The sequence below is a fragment of the Fistularia commersonii genome, chromosome 25 (assembly GCF_037954325.1).
Source record: "Fistularia commersonii isolate RoL2024-O1a breed Wild chromosome 25, RoL_Fcom_v1.0, whole genome shotgun sequence".
NCBI classification, from domain to species: Eukaryota; Metazoa; Chordata; class Actinopteri; order Syngnathiformes; family Fistulariidae; genus Fistularia; species Fistularia commersonii.
The window spans coordinates 8,553,960-8,572,385 of NC_141308.1; the positions used below are offsets into that span (position 1 = coordinate 8,553,960).

The window sequence follows — 18,426 nt, forward strand, 5'->3', positions numbered from 1 at the left end:
TGATTGAGTTCACCGCATTTGCTGCCATGATAGCTTCAAATACAATTGTGAAAAAATATTCCGTATTCAATAGTTCTAGTCTTTCACAGATTCTCTGGCCCCTGACAGATGATAATTTTCATTACTCCTTCATTTGCCCATTATTCTTCATTATTTATTATTATTTAAATGAAATGATTAATCATCAGGTTCAAAGGATGTCAGAAACTCATTAAAAGCCTGTTACAATTTCCCGAAGCCCTTGCCAGTGTCCTATAACAATTTACTGCGTCTGATCAAAAGATAAATCAAAAAAGAAAACACAGACCCTGAATCAGAAAGCAGGCACTAGGAAATATTTTGTGTTTTTGTAAAAGAATTTCCTGTGGAGTGACCTTTCAACCCCACTGGCACCAGACGTCACTTCAACATCCGAGCCACTTTGGACTTGACAGCAGACAGATGTTCAGTTTTCACCGAAAATGAAATTCAGGTTGACTCCGGCACAATCAAAAGCACAGCGGTGTCAAAAGACATGAAACATTCAAGTTCCAAGATGATGTTAGTATTTGGTTAAATGCAAAAACACTCTTTTTAAAGTTGAACAACTTCTTAATTGCAAGTTTTTAACTGATTATGTTATTTTTACATCTATTTCTTTAACTATTACTTTTCCAGGAATTTTCCTGTGACAGTTTATTTATTACAAAGGGCAGAGATCCCATGGAGTGCTTGGAAGCGTAGAGGGAGCGTAACAGATTTGCAGGGGTATCTAGCTCTTTTTCTCTCTTATGTGTTTTCTAGATTTGGAAATTTGGTGAAAATATGTTTGGGATTTTCCCTGAAAGAGCACGACAGAATAACGATGTGTCAAATTATAGCATCAAAATGGCATCAGGCATTTATCAGACACTTATTTCCAGAAACCTAGGTTTCAAGTATTGCATTGTTTTAACATAATTCACACTTGGTGAAAAGGTGTTAGTAGCTGCCTGAGAACACTCAGTTTGCACACACCGAAAACCAAAAAATCGAATGGACCCCCTCCCCTTATCTGAATAGGGTAACACGTTATTGGCAGTTTGACTCAACCGAATACCCGATGCACAGTCGTACTAATCTGAAGTTCAGCGTTGGTTACACAAGGGCTGCATACCAGGTATACATGAACGTTCCATAAGTCTGCGACAGAGACAATGAAAACATTTCACGGTGTAATACGTATAGCTCACATGATCTGTGTGCCATACAGTGTTAAGCAGTTCAGCAACAGAAGCTGTAAATAGATACTGAACCTTGTGCTAAAAATAAACAACTCAGGTATTGTTACGTGTCTAGTTTCATTTCCATCGCTGCAAAATGTTTGTTATCCATCTATAAGGAGTATGTGACATGTATTATGTATGCCGACAATCTCAGGCTCTTGCGAGATTTTCTTATCCTTTTTGTGCATTCTTTGCCTTAAATTCAAGTGCAAGTGCTTCTGGCTCAAGAGAAATGAATACTTCCCTCAGAGTGAGCTCAAGAGTCATATTTTACAGACGTGACCTTTGATCCCTGTCAGGCAACCATGTGCCTGGGTCATGTTTTGGGACAGGCACGTTGATATCCGTCTGTGTCTGAGCCCTGGGTCAGCTGAGTTCATGGGAGGGGGATGGGAGCACTTGTTAACACATAGCACAGTCTCTCAAACCAACTGAGCAGGAAGGCGACTTGGCTACAGGGTTTGCTGCTGTAATCTGCCTCTGTCAGGACATGCATTTCTCAGTGCAATGTTGCAGAAAATGGTTGACTGATCGATTTAAAAGATCAAGACGGAAATCGTATGAAAAAAATGAGAAAGACCTTGTCGTTCTGATGACAGTGTAATTGATGATTTTCAACGCGCTTCCATCGCATTCGAATGCCTTGTCACAAGTTTCAACGTGCCGTTTCTCTGCAGGTGTTTTTCTTTTTTAAATGTTCGCCGTTTCAACTTCGGTGCCTGCGCCCTCATTTTATTTGGGCCCTGAAAGCTGGCAGAGTATAATCTGCACAATACTATTGCATGTTGCCTGAAGGGAGAACAGTGTCTATTAACTATTTGTCCCTTGATGATCCATTGATTTCTAAAAATGTATTGCACAGTAGTTTTATGTGTAGGTTATTTGTCTGAATATGAGTCTTACAGAGCTTGTTGTATTGAGGTTATTATGAAAAACTAGAAACTAAACATCCCAGAAATTCAAAAGGATTTTATGTGACACGACAACAAGTATTGAATGTCATTCATTCTGCTGAGGTGACTGGGGATAAACTGGGGACTGGGGACAAATGCAACGTGAGTATGCACAAACTTGTGGAGATGTTGAAAAGAAATTGACAAACACTGATGGCAGAATTATTGCAAATTGCAAACATCTGTAGCAATGGTAATAATTGCCATTGAATGCAAAGGTGTCACAACTTTTTGGACCATTTTAGCGTTGCTCTTTCGAATTAATATGGTGCAGTAATGCACCAATATTTCCCGTCCGTGACAAATCACTTGCATCATACAACGGAACTAATACATCTAGACATACCGGAAGGCTCTCAAATGTACTGATATCTTCCTTGCACAGCAGCCAGTGTGTTTATTGGCTCTTGTTTCAAGTGAAAACGATTTTTCATTGATAAACATGTCCAAATGAATGACAGATTAAATCTTTGTATACCGTGTCCTGTGAATTAAGTAATTCAGTCCTGAAGTCAGATTTTTTCTGAGTGACTGAACAAGGGTTAAGTGTCTTCACATTTAAACAAAAAAAGATCTGAAAAGGATGTAAAGCTGAACAACCCACAGAAACTTGGGCCACTAACTGTAACGACAGGGGAAAAACATCTTCCGTGAAAACATTAACTAGAAATAGACCTCTTTGTTGCCATAGCCACCTGAATAGCCATAATTTAGACCTGTTGAGCTGCACCGCACATTTATTTCAGAGTGAGTAACTCAACCTTCTCTGCCATTTTGCTTCATTATAAAGAGAATTAAGGGAAACTGCAGGTTGAGCATAAAAGCACATCTTGTTCCTTACCATTGCCAGATAAAACAAGGGCTGCATTTTTTTCACAATCAGGATACCCGCACATTTTAGCATATCATCTAATTGTGCATGCGATGACTTTATCCGATTTTTGAGTTAGCTGTACTGGCATGAATATGAACGTAATGTTGTAGTGTACTTCTTTTTAAGCACCTACTCACCCTGATATTACAATTCAAAAGCAAAATGATTTTGAACAGAAGCTAAAAATATGAAACAAATGTATTTTTCTTATGGAAATAAAGAAAAGACAATAAAGAAGAGGAAAGGATTTAATACTGAATAACTATAATAAAATAATACTGAATGTCCCCTTCTGAGCATTGACTTCATTTAACCTATAGAGTCAAATTTTTCGCCGCAGTGTTCAACACATTGAATTAATCACAATGATAAAATACACAAGACGAGACACAAAGAGGTACGAAAGGAAAGCAACTGTGACATCCTGTCCCCTGTCCAAAAGCGGTAACCCAACCCCCATATCATGGCAGAATGTTAGATTTTGATCTTTGTTTAAAATCAATTAGTGTAACAAATTTTTCATTTCTTCATGACATTTGTTCCATACTGTGACATTTAAACTTAAAAGTGTGATAGTTTTTTGATGCACATAATTTGGGTCCCCGGAATTTTTGATCTCTGTGGGGTTTGTTGGCCCTCCCCTGAATAGTATTGTATGAGATTTGTATCGCGCACACGTTTTCATCCCTGGATGTTTGTTTAGCAAAGCCTCATCACAGCTCACTTGTGAGAGTGAAAGGCGATACTTCCAGAACTTGGGTAAAACTCAGAGGTACATATTTGTCATTGCTTAATTTAAAAGAGCACCTCAATCCTAGAATAGAAAGATGTTTCATTATTATGCACTTGCTTTAATTAAAGGAAAAGATAAATGAATTTGTGCAGTTTGGCAATTATGAATGATAAATGTCACCGACGATATAATATTGAGTGGAACTCATTTCAGAAATAAAACATTTGCCATCTCTCATATGACGATGCACTGATGCACCGCCTCTTCTGTTAACAAATGGATTCCTGAAAATGTGACTGTTGATACCAGATGAGCAAGTGTGAAAGTGACCTAATATCTAGGTACATTTCATCCCACACTGGTTTCTCTCCATTACAGAATTCTTATTTAATTATCCAGTCATTATCAGTGTTTCATCTGTGTCATACATCATGTGCCATCACCTGGGAACTTGTGAGCTGCTTCTTCTTGTTAAGAGGAGTTGTTTGCGTTTTTTTTTTTGACTAATGCATTCAGAAATACTGCAGAAATGTGTGCACCACATTGTGTCTGTGAGCAGCCAGATGAAAATGCAGCTGTGACGGTGAGATAGACAGGAAGCGGTGGGAGCGCAGAGGAGTGTTAAGTGGTGAGTTGAGGACATATATACTTTCTCTCTCTCTCAAACACACACACACACACACACACACACACACACACACACACACACACACACACACACACACACACATACATACACACACACACACACACACACACACACACACACAGAGAGAGAGAGAGAGAGAGAGAGAGAGAGAGAGAGAGAGAGAGAGAGAATGAGAGAACAAGTAAAGTTTTCACTGAAAATCGGATTTCATGACAAACACCAGTCTCTCCAACTTACAAATGTGTGTGAGATGAGTTGAATGAAACTTTCAAAGAAATATGATGTCCTAATACTATAGTACTTACACTTTTGTGCTTCTTGATTCGTGTTTAAGAGATCATTGGAAGGTTCAGTAAAGTCTGCACTCAAATTTAACGTGCTGGTGTATCGTGTTGTCTGAGAAAGCCTATGTAAGCATGAAATCATGTGGCGGTGAAGTGTTTAAGTAACAAAAACCGCCAAAGGAGCGTCGCACTTGCTTATTACATATTAGACGCTTGACTTTCTCGACCCCGAGGGGCACCTCGGGCAAGTTTTCAGCGACAACATGTTCTCGTATTCCCCACGGTATTTATAACTCAGTCAGCTGACCAACCGCTTGGACGCGTTCACTAGGTGGGGGTGTTAACTCGCCTCAAAATGAAGAAATAATATCGGGCAATCGCGAGCATTGTTTTAATTAAACATAAAAAACTGCTTCAAAAATAGTGTTTATTGTTGACACTTGTGTTTTATCGCACCGTCACCGTGGCAAAGTTAAGGAGTGAGGCAGACCGTGCAGAGCAACCACCCCACTGCAAGGAACATGGTACAGTCCTCTGTTGAAATTCCGAGAATTGAGCTGCTGTGTTTCTTAGAACTGGATTCACAGAACTGGTGTTGCTCAGATTTTCGAGGAAACTTTTACAAGGTGAGTTTTTTTCCCTTCCCATTTCTCAGCATTAGGTCGGGAGTCTGGAGACGGTGCGGACGCTCGGAGGCCTCCCGCTCCGAACCCGGATACTTTTAACAAAAAAAACTACAAAATTTCGAGAGTATTTTGTGACTTGTTTAGTTTGAGTCAACTATAGATTCCCGCTATGAGTTGTACTTTTGACAATTGCATTGAGTTTGACTGGCGGAAGTGGGGTTGTCGGCTTTGTGCGTGGACTTTTCGTGGTAATCGCCCGTCGAGCGCCAGGGAGGGTTTAATAGCTGCGAGCCGAGTGGAAACAACCACTTGTTTTGCTACGTGGACCTTGAGCTTGTGCCGTTGATGCTTTCCCCCCCTTTGCATTAGCCCCTATTAGCTCCCCTTGTTTATTTAGCCCTTGACACACTAATAAGCAGGTTAGCTACCTGCCGGTGCCCAAGTGGCGCAATAGTTCTAGTCCGTCCGGTTCGACGCTTTATTATTTGTAAACATTATATTATTTTTATTTCGTTGTTGTCGACAAACTATTTTTACCACTTCGCTAACCACCCCTCCCCTCTCCGCTCGAACCGACGTTGAAAGCCCGTCTCGGTCAGAGCTCAGCCCGGACTCTATGTGAACTTGAACGGACTTTCGTCGGCCTGCTCGTCGGCCTGTCCCAAGTTACGCAGCAAAAATGAACGGCCGCTTCAAACAACGGAAAAGACGGGGGAAAGAAAGAAGAAGGACAGGAAGATAGAGAAAACCGCGCTGTCATCGCTTAGTTGATTACGTTCGGTTGCTTGAACACCACTGGAGCGTAGTTTAACTGACGGGAAGTCAGTGTTAATGGGTTAAACGAGACGAGTCCTACTTATATCGGGGCAACAGGAAACCTATGTGTGTGTGTGTGTACTGGCAAGCTAATCTGAGCTGCAGGGACGGAATGTGCTCAACGTCAAACACGCTGCGAGCGGCTGTTTGCTCTGCTGGAAACCTCAAAACTGCTGGGAATCACGGAGAGGAAAGAAGATCATTATTCAATCAACCCCCTCAAGCCAACCATCGGATTTCACATCCGTCACATAGTTGCAGTATATGCATTCCCGTGTGGGTGCGACGCTTCTATAAGTTGCAACCCAAAAAGTTGACCTCATCACAATTTAGAATATTTCAATGACCGCATGTCATATCCGCGTAATCGAGGCCCCCGCGTCAAGAAAACGTTATGGCATGGCTGAGAAAGATTAGTGACGCTCCTCCAGACTTTACTCCTTGCAATGGCGCCGCCCTTTGTGAAATCACAGTCAAGACATGTGTTTAAGGGCTTAAGGCTTGTTTTGATTATGAGTGCTGAAGGAAACGGAGAAAAGATGAATAACACACCATGTTCTGTCTTGCAGGGTAACACATATATTACATTGTTATACATACATTTACTTTCTTCATCAATGTTACTTCAAAACATGTAGAGGTTGTTTGATTTGTGTATTTCACCAGTGGAAAGATTGGAATCTCTAAAAGTTTGTTTTTTACGTTTACTAGCATGGCCACGGCTGCGAATGGCTGCATTCAATTCACGCGCCACGCAGGTGACGTCCTGCTCAACTTCAACCGCCTCCGCAGCAGGAACATCCTGACCGATGTCACCATTAAGGTGGAGGGACAGCATTTTCACGCTCACAAAGCCATCCTGGTGGCCTGCAGGTACAAACCGTCGCATGATAACACCAAAGCCCCTGACGTCGTTCACCTTGCCAAATAAGGGGAGCATATTTTGTGACATTAATAACAATATGCCCCTGATTATGACTCATCCTTATATGTGCCTGTGAAGAGGTAGAAAATCCCCTCGAACCAGATGTTTAACACCATATTCTGCTTTTGTGCTTTCTTACAGTGGCTTTTTTTATTCGGTGTTCATGAACCCAGAGAACACAAACCTTAATGCTATCAGCTTAGACCCTAAAATAGACCCCAAGAGTTTCTCCAACCTGCTGGACTTCATGTACACATCTTGCCTGAACCTGAAAGACAATCTGGTGGTGGACACCATGAACACAGCCCTCTACCTCCAGATGGATCACGTTGCTGACACCTGCCACAGGTTCATCCAGTCCAGGTGAGGGCAGCAGAAAATGTGATGACTTTAGGTGTACGTAGAGCTCATCAGAGAGGGTGTTAACTCCTGCTGATTCTGTTTCTCCAGACATCATTCTCTGAATATGCAAAGTGAAGAAACCCAGATTGACTCGTTGCACTTGGCAGAGGGAAACCAGACTCTGAGACCTCTCGATGAAAAAGAGACAGACATTAGAAACAACACAGCAACCTCTCCCACTGTTCAGGCATGCAGGGGCTTCAATGTTTTTAGAGGTATCAATACTTCTGGTGTCTATCATGTGTACGGCGACCCCCAAGGCCTCTCTGGGAACCAGGAAGGGTCCAATCAGATCAGATCTTTTTCCCAGAAACGATGCCCTAGCACCATCATGCATCACGACAAGTCCACCACCATCATCTCCCACCCCGTGTCATCTCACCCAAGTTTCCCTGGCACTAATGTCCGATCGGCAGAAGCCAACAGGAGCTTTCAAGGCCCTGCTGCCCCCATGGAAGAAGATACTATTCAGCACCCACAAACCAGCTGCCTGAGATTGTCTCCAGGTTTTAATAAAGGTGTAATATGTAGCCCTCAAAGTCCCCTGAGGTCTGACTGCCAGCCCAACTCGCCCACAGAGTCTAGCAGCAGCAGAAATGCAACCCTGAGCCTCAAACAGTCCCCAGACTGCCCCAAAGATACCAAGGTCCGCAACTGGAAGAAGTACAAGTTCATTTTCATGAACCAAAATCCACAGAATGATGACAAGGATGCTCAGAGAGGCAGCACTGAGGCTGGATCCCCCTCACTGAGCCCCTGCAGGAGTGATGGAACAAATGGACACGGTGACCTCCAGGGGGAAGAAGCTGCCAGTGAGCAACGAGAAGAAACCCCACTGAGTGTTGACAGCTGCAACAGTCTGAGGTACAACTTCATCTTAGTTTCACAACTTTATCGAAGGGTCCAATGCAGATTTGCTCAAGACTGAAAGTTACAATCAATAAACTTGATGGTCTTTCTTTTTTTTTCTTTTCCAGCCAGCATAGATGCTCCTCCTGTTGCTGTGACAGTCCTCAGCACCAGGAGGCCTGTCACTTCTCTCCCGAATCATTTAACAGAGACGATACCAACAAGCTGCACTCGGAGTATTCCTCTAGCTACGGTAAGTGTACTTTGTTAGGTGATCGCGTCTGATTACTAGCTTATTTTAACCAAAACCACTGAGATGAGCTGACTACTTACTCATTTTCTCATGTTTGTCTCTGCAGAAAACACCTTCTTCTGTAATGGTTGCGACTCAAAATTTACAGAGGAAGATTCCCTGAAAGATCACATCGTGCAGGTCCACAGAGACAAGCCATATAAGTGCGACTGCTGCCAGGCCGCCTTCCGCTACAAAGGCAACCTGGCCAGCCACAAGACCGTACACACAGGTAGATTTTCAACACTTGTTGGCTTCTTGACGCAATAATGTCGACTCAGTGACTCATAATACTCCCTGTTGATTCAAATTCGTAGGTGCGAAGCCATACCACTGCAACATCTGTGGGGCTCAGTTCAACCGACCTGCCAACCTTAAAACACACACGCGTATTCACTCTGGAGAGAAGCCATACAAGTGTGAGACCTGTGGCTCCAGATTTGTCCAGGTGAGACAGGAAGGCAGATGTCCTCAGGAAAGCTTTTCAGAACTCAAACATGGAGCCTGACTGATGCAACAGCCAGCCAATGGTACCTGTTAACGTTAGCCTTTCAGATCTATTGGTATGGGTCTGCAGATTGGCTAAAATGAATATGACTCATTATGCATCATTATGCATCATTATATATATATTTATATATATATTCTAATTAGATGGGCACTGGATAATAGTTCTTTAATTGGCGATCATAAGTCTAAAGTCAACCATTTGAAATCAGCGTACAGTAATGTTAGGGTGTTTACATGTTGTGTTGCACACTAACTAGAATCTAATGCCTGCCAAATGTCCAAATCTCAATTGTCTCATTATTTATTTTAACATTGATAGATTTGTTTTTTACATCCAGTATTGGATCTTAACATCATCCTCAGTTTAATTTTCAACAATGATTTCATGCCGGCCTAACATCTGTCTAATCTTAAATTGATATTTTGCTGATGTTGACGTCTAGCGCAGCTGCTTGTTAAAGACTATTTAACTGTCAGATTTAATTAGCCCTTCTGATAATCATGAACTGCCATCATCCAATTTATATTGGTACCGGCTTCAAAAATCTGAATCACATAGGCTTCAAACTTCTTCCTCTCTGTGTTGGATTTGAACTTGATATTTTTTTTTGTTTGTTTGTTATTCTCCAGGTGGCTCATCTTCGCGCCCACGTGCTAATTCACACGGGAGAAAAGCCATACCCCTGTGAGATCTGTGGAACACACTTTCGCCACCTTCAGACACTCAAGAGCCACATGCGTATTCATACCGGAGAGAAACCTTATCATGTAAGCTTCACATTCTATCTCTGTTCCATATCCACGACACAGTTATCCTTTCTACTCTGTATTCTTTGTGCCGTAGCGGTGTTTAATCTAGAGTGTTAATTCAGCAAAGCTATGAGGCATATGTGCTTGTTACGTTGCTGGCAGGCTCAAAGTGTCCATTGCAAATCATGATAGTAGTTTCCCCTTTTTTTCCAGTGTGAAAAATGTGACCTTCACTTCAGACACAAGAGTCAGCTGAGGCTTCATTTGCGACAGAAGCACGGGGCGGTCACAAACACCAAGGCGCAGTATCGCAGGACACCCAGCAACGTCATCACAGGCCTGGTCCCCTCCTGCTGAGTCCTATCGGGGGGGGGCATATTTTCCCCTTTAGCTTCTGCCCGATATTGTCTAAAGATTTTTATTTTTTCTAAATACAAACAGAAATATTTTGCATATTTTCGCATTTGTAAATGATGCACATTTCTTGATGTAAATTCTTTGGTATTTCAAAGATTGTAGTTTTATTCTGTCATTGTGAATGTCAAAAAAACGAATGTACATTTGAATGTGAAATTTGAACTTTTTTTTTTGCTGTTTAGCAATTACTCACACAGTATCAGCATTGAAGGACAGTTCTCTTTCAAAATGAGAATTGCTGTTACATTTTTATTCAAGACTTTGGTATGATTTAGACCACTGATGTGGTAATGTCTAGTTCCATTTTAAGCTGTCAGGCCCTTTTTGTAAATAAGATGTTATAAGATCGCCATCTGCTGGCAGAGCATGGTTATAATCGCATTGTTTGTTTTTCTCGCCTGTAGTGAGTTTCAGTGAATGTCGGTAATATAAGGGCTTGTTACTTTTAATTGGTACCTGTTAAAAGATGTACAGTTTTTTCTTTCATTTAAAAGAAATGTATATATTTTCCTGAACTTAAATATTTCCTAGGCTCTTGTTGGTATTTGCACATAGTCATAATGCTGCCCATCATTTATCTTTACACGTTTCATTTTATTATTTCTTAAAATATTATGGACATGTTGGTCTGTATGGCCTGCAAAGCCTGGGCCCAATTCTTAATATATTGTTATTTATATTCAATATTTTGCTCTATTCCTTCACATTTTGGTGCTGCAGTGATCCAATATTCCATGCGGATCATTAAACTTAAAATCAAATGATTTTCAACCATATGTATTATAGTGCCTTAAATGCCCTCTTTCATATTAGCTTTTCTCCCAGAATGCATTACTAATGCGCTTCTTTCACAGTATAAAAGCCCCAGGTACGAAATGCTTCTGTGATGCATCTTCTATTTGGTATATTGCCCTTTTGTCATGTGTTCACATGTCAGATACTGTTGTGTTGGAAGCTGATCACTGCCAGGCCTCAAGCTAAAAATGCTCAGGAATATAATTAATATTTAAGCAAATGTCTTTGTACAAATAAATAAAGTAAAGATAAACACGCCTACTGCAACAGTTGTGCTCATTATTGTTTTAATTCCTCTTTCAGGACATGTCAGATGGGATTCATTTCCAACAAATCCATTCACAGGCTATTGTGTAGAGGAAACACATTTAACCAGTTATTTCGGCTATATGATTAGCCAATATTACCTTTATGAACGCATGCTGGAGTTTTTAAATCACAAAAAGTAAACGCTGCAGTCAAAATGAATCGATATGAAGCTGCTTAAGGCCAACCGTGGTGTCAAGCGCCCTCTGCTGGCTGCGCAATTTAAAACCCCAAAGTGCACTGAGATGGCAAAATAGTGGTAGCTTGTGTGCAAACCAATAGAGGCACTAAACGAATACATTATTCCGAATGTTTCATAACAAGATGTCAAACAAGGCCAACTTATTGCAAATTCTTAAACTGAGTTTGCTTATTGTTTTTATTTCATAAGGCATGGAAATTAAACGTCTGGTTATTTTCTTTTGCATCTACTCACTTTCAAATCTTCAGGAACCCACATGGATTGTATCAATAACTTAAGTAGGAAAGTAAACTAGATATTTATTGCAAAATGTCAAAATCTGTGTATATACACACATACACTTATAAATGCATACAAACTCAATCTTATGGAAAATATTATAGTGTGAATGGGATGTTTATGAAAATGTCTTTATTCATATTTTTTGACATATAATCATTAACCTCACTAATGAGAAGCTTCCAAATGCAATCTCCAGTCAATTTCTGTTTATGGTCAGGACATGTGATTCACTTGTGTCTGAAATGATTTTCCACATCACAGCAGATACCATAATATTCAGCTCAACAGAAAGAAATGAGCTTATTATCATTATTATTGTCAGAGGTTTTACCAGTTGCCCACGGCTTTTTGGCAGGCAGGTTGTTCTCCTAAAGACGACTGAAGAAAGAAAGCAACAAAAAAGAAAGAGGTAAATAATTTTACTTCAGTTTTAGCTCTAGCCTCATGGCAGATACAGTACAGGTTTAATATAACAGACATTGTTATCGCTCTGTGACTAGTCCTTGGTGTCATGGCTGTGATGAAGCACATGGTGCATGGAGTCCGATATTCATACGAGTATCAGAGAACATATTCATACAAGGATCATAGAGTGTCCTGTGATCCTATGATTATCAAAAAAGAAATTGAATTGTGCTGTTTCAGAATTAATCAAAACTGTCCATGAAATACGAGGCAGCTCCACTTCTCAGTTAGGTCAAGCAAGTATTTGGTCTTAAACACCACAGCTGCACTACAACAATTTATCAATGTGTAGACATGTGTGACAGATTTTTTTTCATGAGACTTGCAGCAGTAACAGTGTCTGATGACCCAAAAAAAAATCTTTTCAAGCTTACATTGCATTTTGTCCCTATGCGTATACTTCAGCCCATGATGTAAGACAGTGGAGGGTGTGCCGTGAGCTCACTAATCACAGCTAGCTGCTAGGCATCTCTACTTTCCATTCACACACCCACAGATTACACGCATGCACGCACACACACACACACACACACACACACACACACACACACACACACACACACACACACACACACACACACACACACACACACACACACACACACACACACACACACACACACACACACACACACACACACACACAAAACAGTGCAGCATTTACAAAAAAGAAATGGGAAACAATAAATGTAACCAAAAGTAAAAAGTCATCTTGACATATAAACATACTGTACTTGCAGATGATAAAAAGAAAATTAAAAGGGTAAAATGAATGTTGCTGACTGGTCAGGAAAAAGAAGAAAAATAAATACGTAAATCAACCCTCTTTGTCTAGGATGGCTTTGACATCAGCAAATACCTGAAAGAAAAGAGAAGATGACTGTACCCGGGGCTTGACAGGAAAACACCCAACATTTCTCAGCAGCACACAAGCAAGACTCAGATCACAAATTGATTCTGAAGAATATAATTAGATTAGAATTCAAATCATTGATTCTTTTTATTTTTTAATGGATGTTTCAATAGTTTATTTTTAAAAACTATTGGCTAAAATTCCGATTTCATAAATAATCACATCATGGAGAAAAACAGGGATGGAATAGAGAGGACCTGAAGTGAGATGGCGCCAGAGAGGCAAGGCAATAAAATGAGGATCACCATCTGCATCTGCAGGGCAGATTCAAGTTCTGTAACTAAAGCATCATAAAGTGGGCCAGGGATGTGGTTTCACAGCAGTGGAGTGATGAGCTTCTCCTATGTTGCATCACTGCTGAAATTTCCATAAAAGAAACACACACCCTGGGTGTGTGATCATTCTGCTGCGGCCAGGTCACAGAAGACGGTTGGGCAAGAGGAAAAATTGTGCCATGGGACTTGACAATCAAGATAAACATCACATAACAACAGTCTTGTGGCATTCTTGAATTCTGTGTCATTACTAAGATCGCGGTGAAATCTAGCACGAACCATTACGCATGCCTTAATGACAAATGATGTAACCAGAGGCCGGCCTCTCTGCCTTTTCATCTTCACAGTGAAACCGATTGAGGCCAGTCACTGCATAACACGTCAATATGCTCCATTAATGAGATGGGTGAAACCAAGGATTGGTTGATTTTGTGGCAAACAATTTGTTCAAAGTCCCCACAGTGTGAAGGACTATGCAAAAGCGCTCAAAGCTATTCATGTATAATTTCAGCTATAACTGTCAGCACGATTGTTATAAGTAATAATGGATCATTTGTGCATGTCTCTCCCAGCCTTTATATCCTCCCACCCTCAACCCCGCGCTGTCTCTATCACCCGTGCTTTCGATCTCTGTCCTCTCTGGCTCTCTTCATTTTTCCCTGACCGGTCGAGACAAGACGGCCCACTTTGCGTCTGCATCGTTCAAAGGTTTCTGCCCAGCAAAAAGGAGTGTTTCCTGATTACTGTCACCAAGTGCTGGCTCATGGGGGAATGCTGGGTTTCTGTAAATCATTTTAAAGAGTGTGGTCCAGACCTGCTTCAGCGAAAGTCTCATGAGACAACTGTGATGTGATTTGGTACCATATGGATAAAATTTGACTCGACTTAATGGAGGTTTACGAATGAAGTTGGGCAAGAGTGCTGCTTGAGAGCGTCAACACACAATAGAAAGTTGCATTTGGTCCTCACAAACGCCTGTTGGGTCTAATTCTAGCACAACAACCACAAACTCTTCCTGGGAAAATGTGTTATAAGCTATGATAGTGTAGTTACATACTTCATTGATCCCCTGCAGGGAAATAGTGGTAATTATGGACATTATGGTTATCATGCTTTTTCCAAATGAAAATCCTAATAAATTCCCTGTAACTTCTCACTCTTCCCTTTAATTTTGCCTGGATAATCTTTTTAAAAAGAACATTAAAAAATATTACTGTGATAGTACTACTGTTTCAAAAAGTAACACCTAGCAGTTGGCCATTTCAGATATATCTGGATGCGTCCCTAGCTTTTAATGTATATATGATATGATTTTGTGCCACTTGCCCCAAAATTATTAATATAAGAAATAGGTAATTCTATTGTGAAGGATGCCCAAGTAAGCTACTAATTATACAATTATAAAAATGAGAGACTGGTGGGATACAGCTCATAACACAGTCTGACTATATTTTCTGGATGAGGGAAAAGGGAGTGAATGAAATATCTTCTTCTAGCCCATTGCTGTTTACTCACCTCCTCCACAGAACGAGATGCATCTACACTCCGCACCTTCTTGTCTTTCTTATACAGCTCAATGATCGGTTGTGTGGACTGCAGGTAGGTTTGGATTCTGCATCACAGAAAAACGCCTAGTTATTGGGGTCAGATGACACAGGGGATTCAAAGTACCCAGGAATTAGGTCAAAAACACAAAGGTATCTAAAAAGTCAGCTAAATGGGTCACAGTAATCTATATTGATCAGGATGGCTTGCTGTTGTTTGGTATGACTGGAAAATAAGTACATCGCTACGTCCTTCTTGGTGACAAGCAACAAGCAATCTTACTTGTACAACACAGTATATGATAAAAGCTGGGATGATGCAGGACCGAACCTTTTCTCCAAGCTTTCTCTGTTGTCATCTGTGCGACCGCTGCTCTTCCCTCTTTCTAAACATCTGTCGATGCAAACCTTTGGACCGGGGAGAGACAGACGCTCAGAAAGTCAGAGTCAAACGGCTACACGTGAACCAAGACCAGCTCAAGTGATTTCTGCGACATACCTCATTGCCACATTCAAAGAAAAGTACGAATTTGACATCTGCTTTGTCATCCATGACACTGTTCCAGCCTTGAAGGTTGTCCTCATTCCGTGGAAAACCATCGATGAGGAAACGGAACTTCTCCTCATCCCCTTGCATGGTCTCTTCCATTGCCTTGGGGATCAAGAAAAAATATTATGTTGCTAATTTTGGAATGATTTTACAGCAAATTATCAAGCCTTGTCATTCTGACAAGTGATTGAAAACTAGGCTCTGGACAGTGACTCAGAAAGTCTGTTCATTAAGTAGGAGGAAACAATTAAACAAATAATAAATAAAGAAATCGTATGTTAACATACTTAGAAATACAAATCTCCAAAGTGCCCTTGTTAAAATACTGTATTTAAATATCGGTTTAAAATTTCTAACTGATAATGAGATGATGTAAGGGGTATAGATCTTAAAGACGACGAGTGATGTGTTGAATTAAACCACGTTACCTATCAGTCAGATGAATGGCCTGCTCTTTTGTAAATTTCCTCATTGCCTAACCTTAATTTTATGTCACTGTAAACCGGCACAGCAACTCTGGTAACAACTGTGTGTGTGCTTTATGTAACAGTTACCCTCAATTGTCAGTTCTTTTTTCTGTTAAGGCTCTAACAATTAAGGTTCTGTGAAAAGTACTGTAAGGGATTGAACATCAGTGGAGAGAGAAGCTTAAAAGATATGTTGTAAGCAACGAGTACTGCAGGAATCCAGCTGCTACGAAACCTAGCAAGATGAATGGTGCCTGCATGGTCTGACTTGTGATTTATCAAATGTAATAGATATTATCATAATTGAAATCTGAAAATGAGGTTTCATTCTGTAATACAGTTTGAACAAAATGAAAAGTAAACGCGACATGTCAGTTTGACTCGCGGGACAAGCCCTTTAGCTATGCAAACAAAGATAACCTTGTAACCTGGTTTGTGTCAGTTACCTACCTTCTGAAGTAGGTTGATGGTGATCTCCACGGGAACAATTTTGCCCTCCTTGATGTAGTTGGCAATGAGCTGCCCAAACTGCGACCCCTCTCTGGCTCGTTCCGCCCTCAGCAAGTCCCCAGCTGACAGATGGGTGTAGGGGTAGTTCTAGGACAAAATATTGCAAATTCACACAAGGTCACCCTTTATTCGGGTTGCAGCTATATTATTAGAATTTGTCATTTGAGCATCCTACTGATTATCCAAGTGATTACTCCAGTATCATAAAAAAGTACCCTGGTGGTACCTGGTTTTACCGAGGTGGTAAAAGTAACAATACAAAGGTGGTTTCTTTCTCATTTTCATCCCATCACTTCCGTCAAGCCAGAATGCTTTAATACATAAACATTGATATCAACTATAACATTACTTAGTTCAAAAAGTGCTACATTTACATGTCCTAGGGTGTTGTGTATGCCCTATCATTTTATTTCTATTACTGGAAAACATTTTTTCAAGTTTTTCACAGTTTCTAGGATTTACGTGAAAACCGCCCGTCGACCAATTAATAAAACTCAACAAACCGGCTAAAACCCTCTGACTCATAGAGCAAGAAATGCATCCTTGTGCCCTGAATGAAAAGGCACTCTATGCATAGCTGTCACTCAGGCCAAACCACCACACTTGAGGCATGGCAGCCACTACCCAGCAACATCCATTACCAGCAGTTAACACACCACTCACGGACACAAGGACACACACACACACACACACACACACACACACACACACACACACACACACACACACACACACACTCTCTCTCTCTCTCTCTGAAGAGTTTAAATTAGACCTAGCAGGGCCTTAGCTTCATGAGCTTTTCTGGGGTCAACTTCTGAGATTCCAGCATTTTGAACAAGTTTAATACCAAACCATCTGCCTTGATCTTGTATATCACAACACAGGAGTAACTGCAGACAGACAAAGAAACTGTGGGCATAATATGTCAAAATGTACACATTTGCAATTAAGAGTGCTGTCTACAGATTAGCCACCCTTATTCCTCAGTTAGTCATCTGAGAAGGTCAAAGTGAGAGTAACTCCTCCCTAAACTTCCACATCATCATCATCTAGTTATTTGTTCAGAGCAGATTGTAAAGTGGCCAAGTGGATATCAAACAGGTCTAGATAATTGAACCATCCCACCAAAGATAAGACAAGGTACACAGCTGAGGAAATGTCAACAGAGAATTACGTCAATAAGAAACATCAGCATTGAAGCCGAAACGTTTGACACGAACTGCTCAATCCCATGAGCTCAGACAAAAGACATTTTAGAAGCCGAATCCATTCTGATGCCAATCGATGACATTTTGTGAAGATCCAGCAAAGATTTTATTCAAGAACCGACGCGGCTAACTGGCTAGCTAGCTAAGACAGGTTCGTTTTAGAGGACAAGCAGAAGTCGACGATATTCAAACAGTACCAGGTTAAAATAAGTTCTAAGACAAACGGTCATATTTTGAAATCAAATCAATTCCAGTTTATGATTGAAGATCAATTTCTGCTTTAAATAAAGAGGTTTCCCCCGTGCTTTCCTCTCACAATTTACCGTAGCTTACCTCCACGATTTTCGAGCACTGGGTCCCTTTGCCGGCGCCAGGCCCACCCAACACGAACACGACCTGCGGCTTCCTCATCCCTGACATCCTGTAAAAGTTCGGCACCGACTGAGACACTCTCCCTAACAAACGAACGATCATAAACCAGGCTCGCCGGCTAGTGAACGGACACAAATGGGTGAGATCGGTGGCCTAGGCGCCGCACACCGGTGAATGAATGCGTGTCAGTGCAGGGTTGTGGGAAGCCCGAGA

At 41.0% G+C, this 18,426-nt stretch overlaps 2 protein-coding genes across 3 annotated transcripts; one reads left to right on the top strand and one right to left on the bottom strand.

Moving 5' to 3' along the window:
- Nucleotides 1–5,324: 5,324 nt before the first annotated feature.
- bcl6ab (BCL6A transcription repressor b) lies at nt 5,325–11,382 on the top strand. Of its 2 annotated transcripts, none has more exons than XM_086172413.1 (9): nt 5,325–5,363; nt 6,891–7,052; nt 7,246–7,467; nt 7,555–8,370; nt 8,484–8,608; nt 8,715–8,879; nt 8,965–9,095; nt 9,788–9,925; nt 10,121–11,382. In XM_086172413.1, exons 2-9 carry the CDS (start codon nt 6,892–6,894, stop codon nt 10,262–10,264), a joined length of 1,902 nt encoding a protein of 633 aa, XP_086028539.1. In that variant the 5' UTR covers nt 5,325–5,363; nt 6,891; the 3' UTR covers nt 10,265–11,382. The 2 variants fall into 2 exon arrangements, with proteins under 2 accessions (XP_086028539.1, XP_086028538.1); XM_086172412.1 differs by lacking the exon at nt 5,325–5,363 and adding an exon at nt 5,418–6,749.
- A 930-nt stretch (nt 11,383–12,312) lies between these two features.
- Nucleotides 12,313–18,426, bottom strand: cmpk1 (cytidine/uridine monophosphate kinase 1). Its single transcript, XM_086172477.1, has 6 exons — nt 18,175–18,426; nt 16,574–16,720; nt 15,606–15,758; nt 15,438–15,514; nt 15,078–15,174; nt 12,313–13,233 (listed from the first exon to the last, which is right to left on the bottom strand). Exons 1-6 carry the CDS (start codon nt 18,313–18,315, stop codon nt 13,192–13,194), a joined length of 657 nt encoding a protein of 218 aa, XP_086028603.1. The 5' UTR covers nt 18,316–18,426; the 3' UTR covers nt 12,313–13,191.

Coding starts and splice junctions, on each gene's coding strand:
- cmpk1 (XM_086172477.1), bottom strand. CDS start 18,315: ATGATCGTTCGTTTGTTAGGGAGAGTGTCTCAGTCGGTGCCGAACTTT. Junction 15,759..16,573: donor CCATCAACCTACTTCAGAAG/GTAGGTAACTGA, acceptor TTGATCCCCAAG/GCAATGGAAGAGACCATGCA. Junction 13,234..15,077: donor CATCTCGTTCTGTGGAGGAG/GTGAGTAAACAG, acceptor CTTTTCTTTCAG/GTATTTGCTGATGTCAAAGC.
- bcl6ab (XM_086172412.1), top strand. Junction 7,468..7,554: donor CACAGGTTCATCCAGTCCAG/GTGAGGGCAGCA, acceptor CTGTTTCTCCAG/ACATCATTCTCTGAATATGC. Junction 8,371..8,483: donor GACAGCTGCAACAGTCTGAG/GTACAACTTCAT, acceptor TTTCTTTTCCAG/CCAGCATAGATGCTCCTCCT.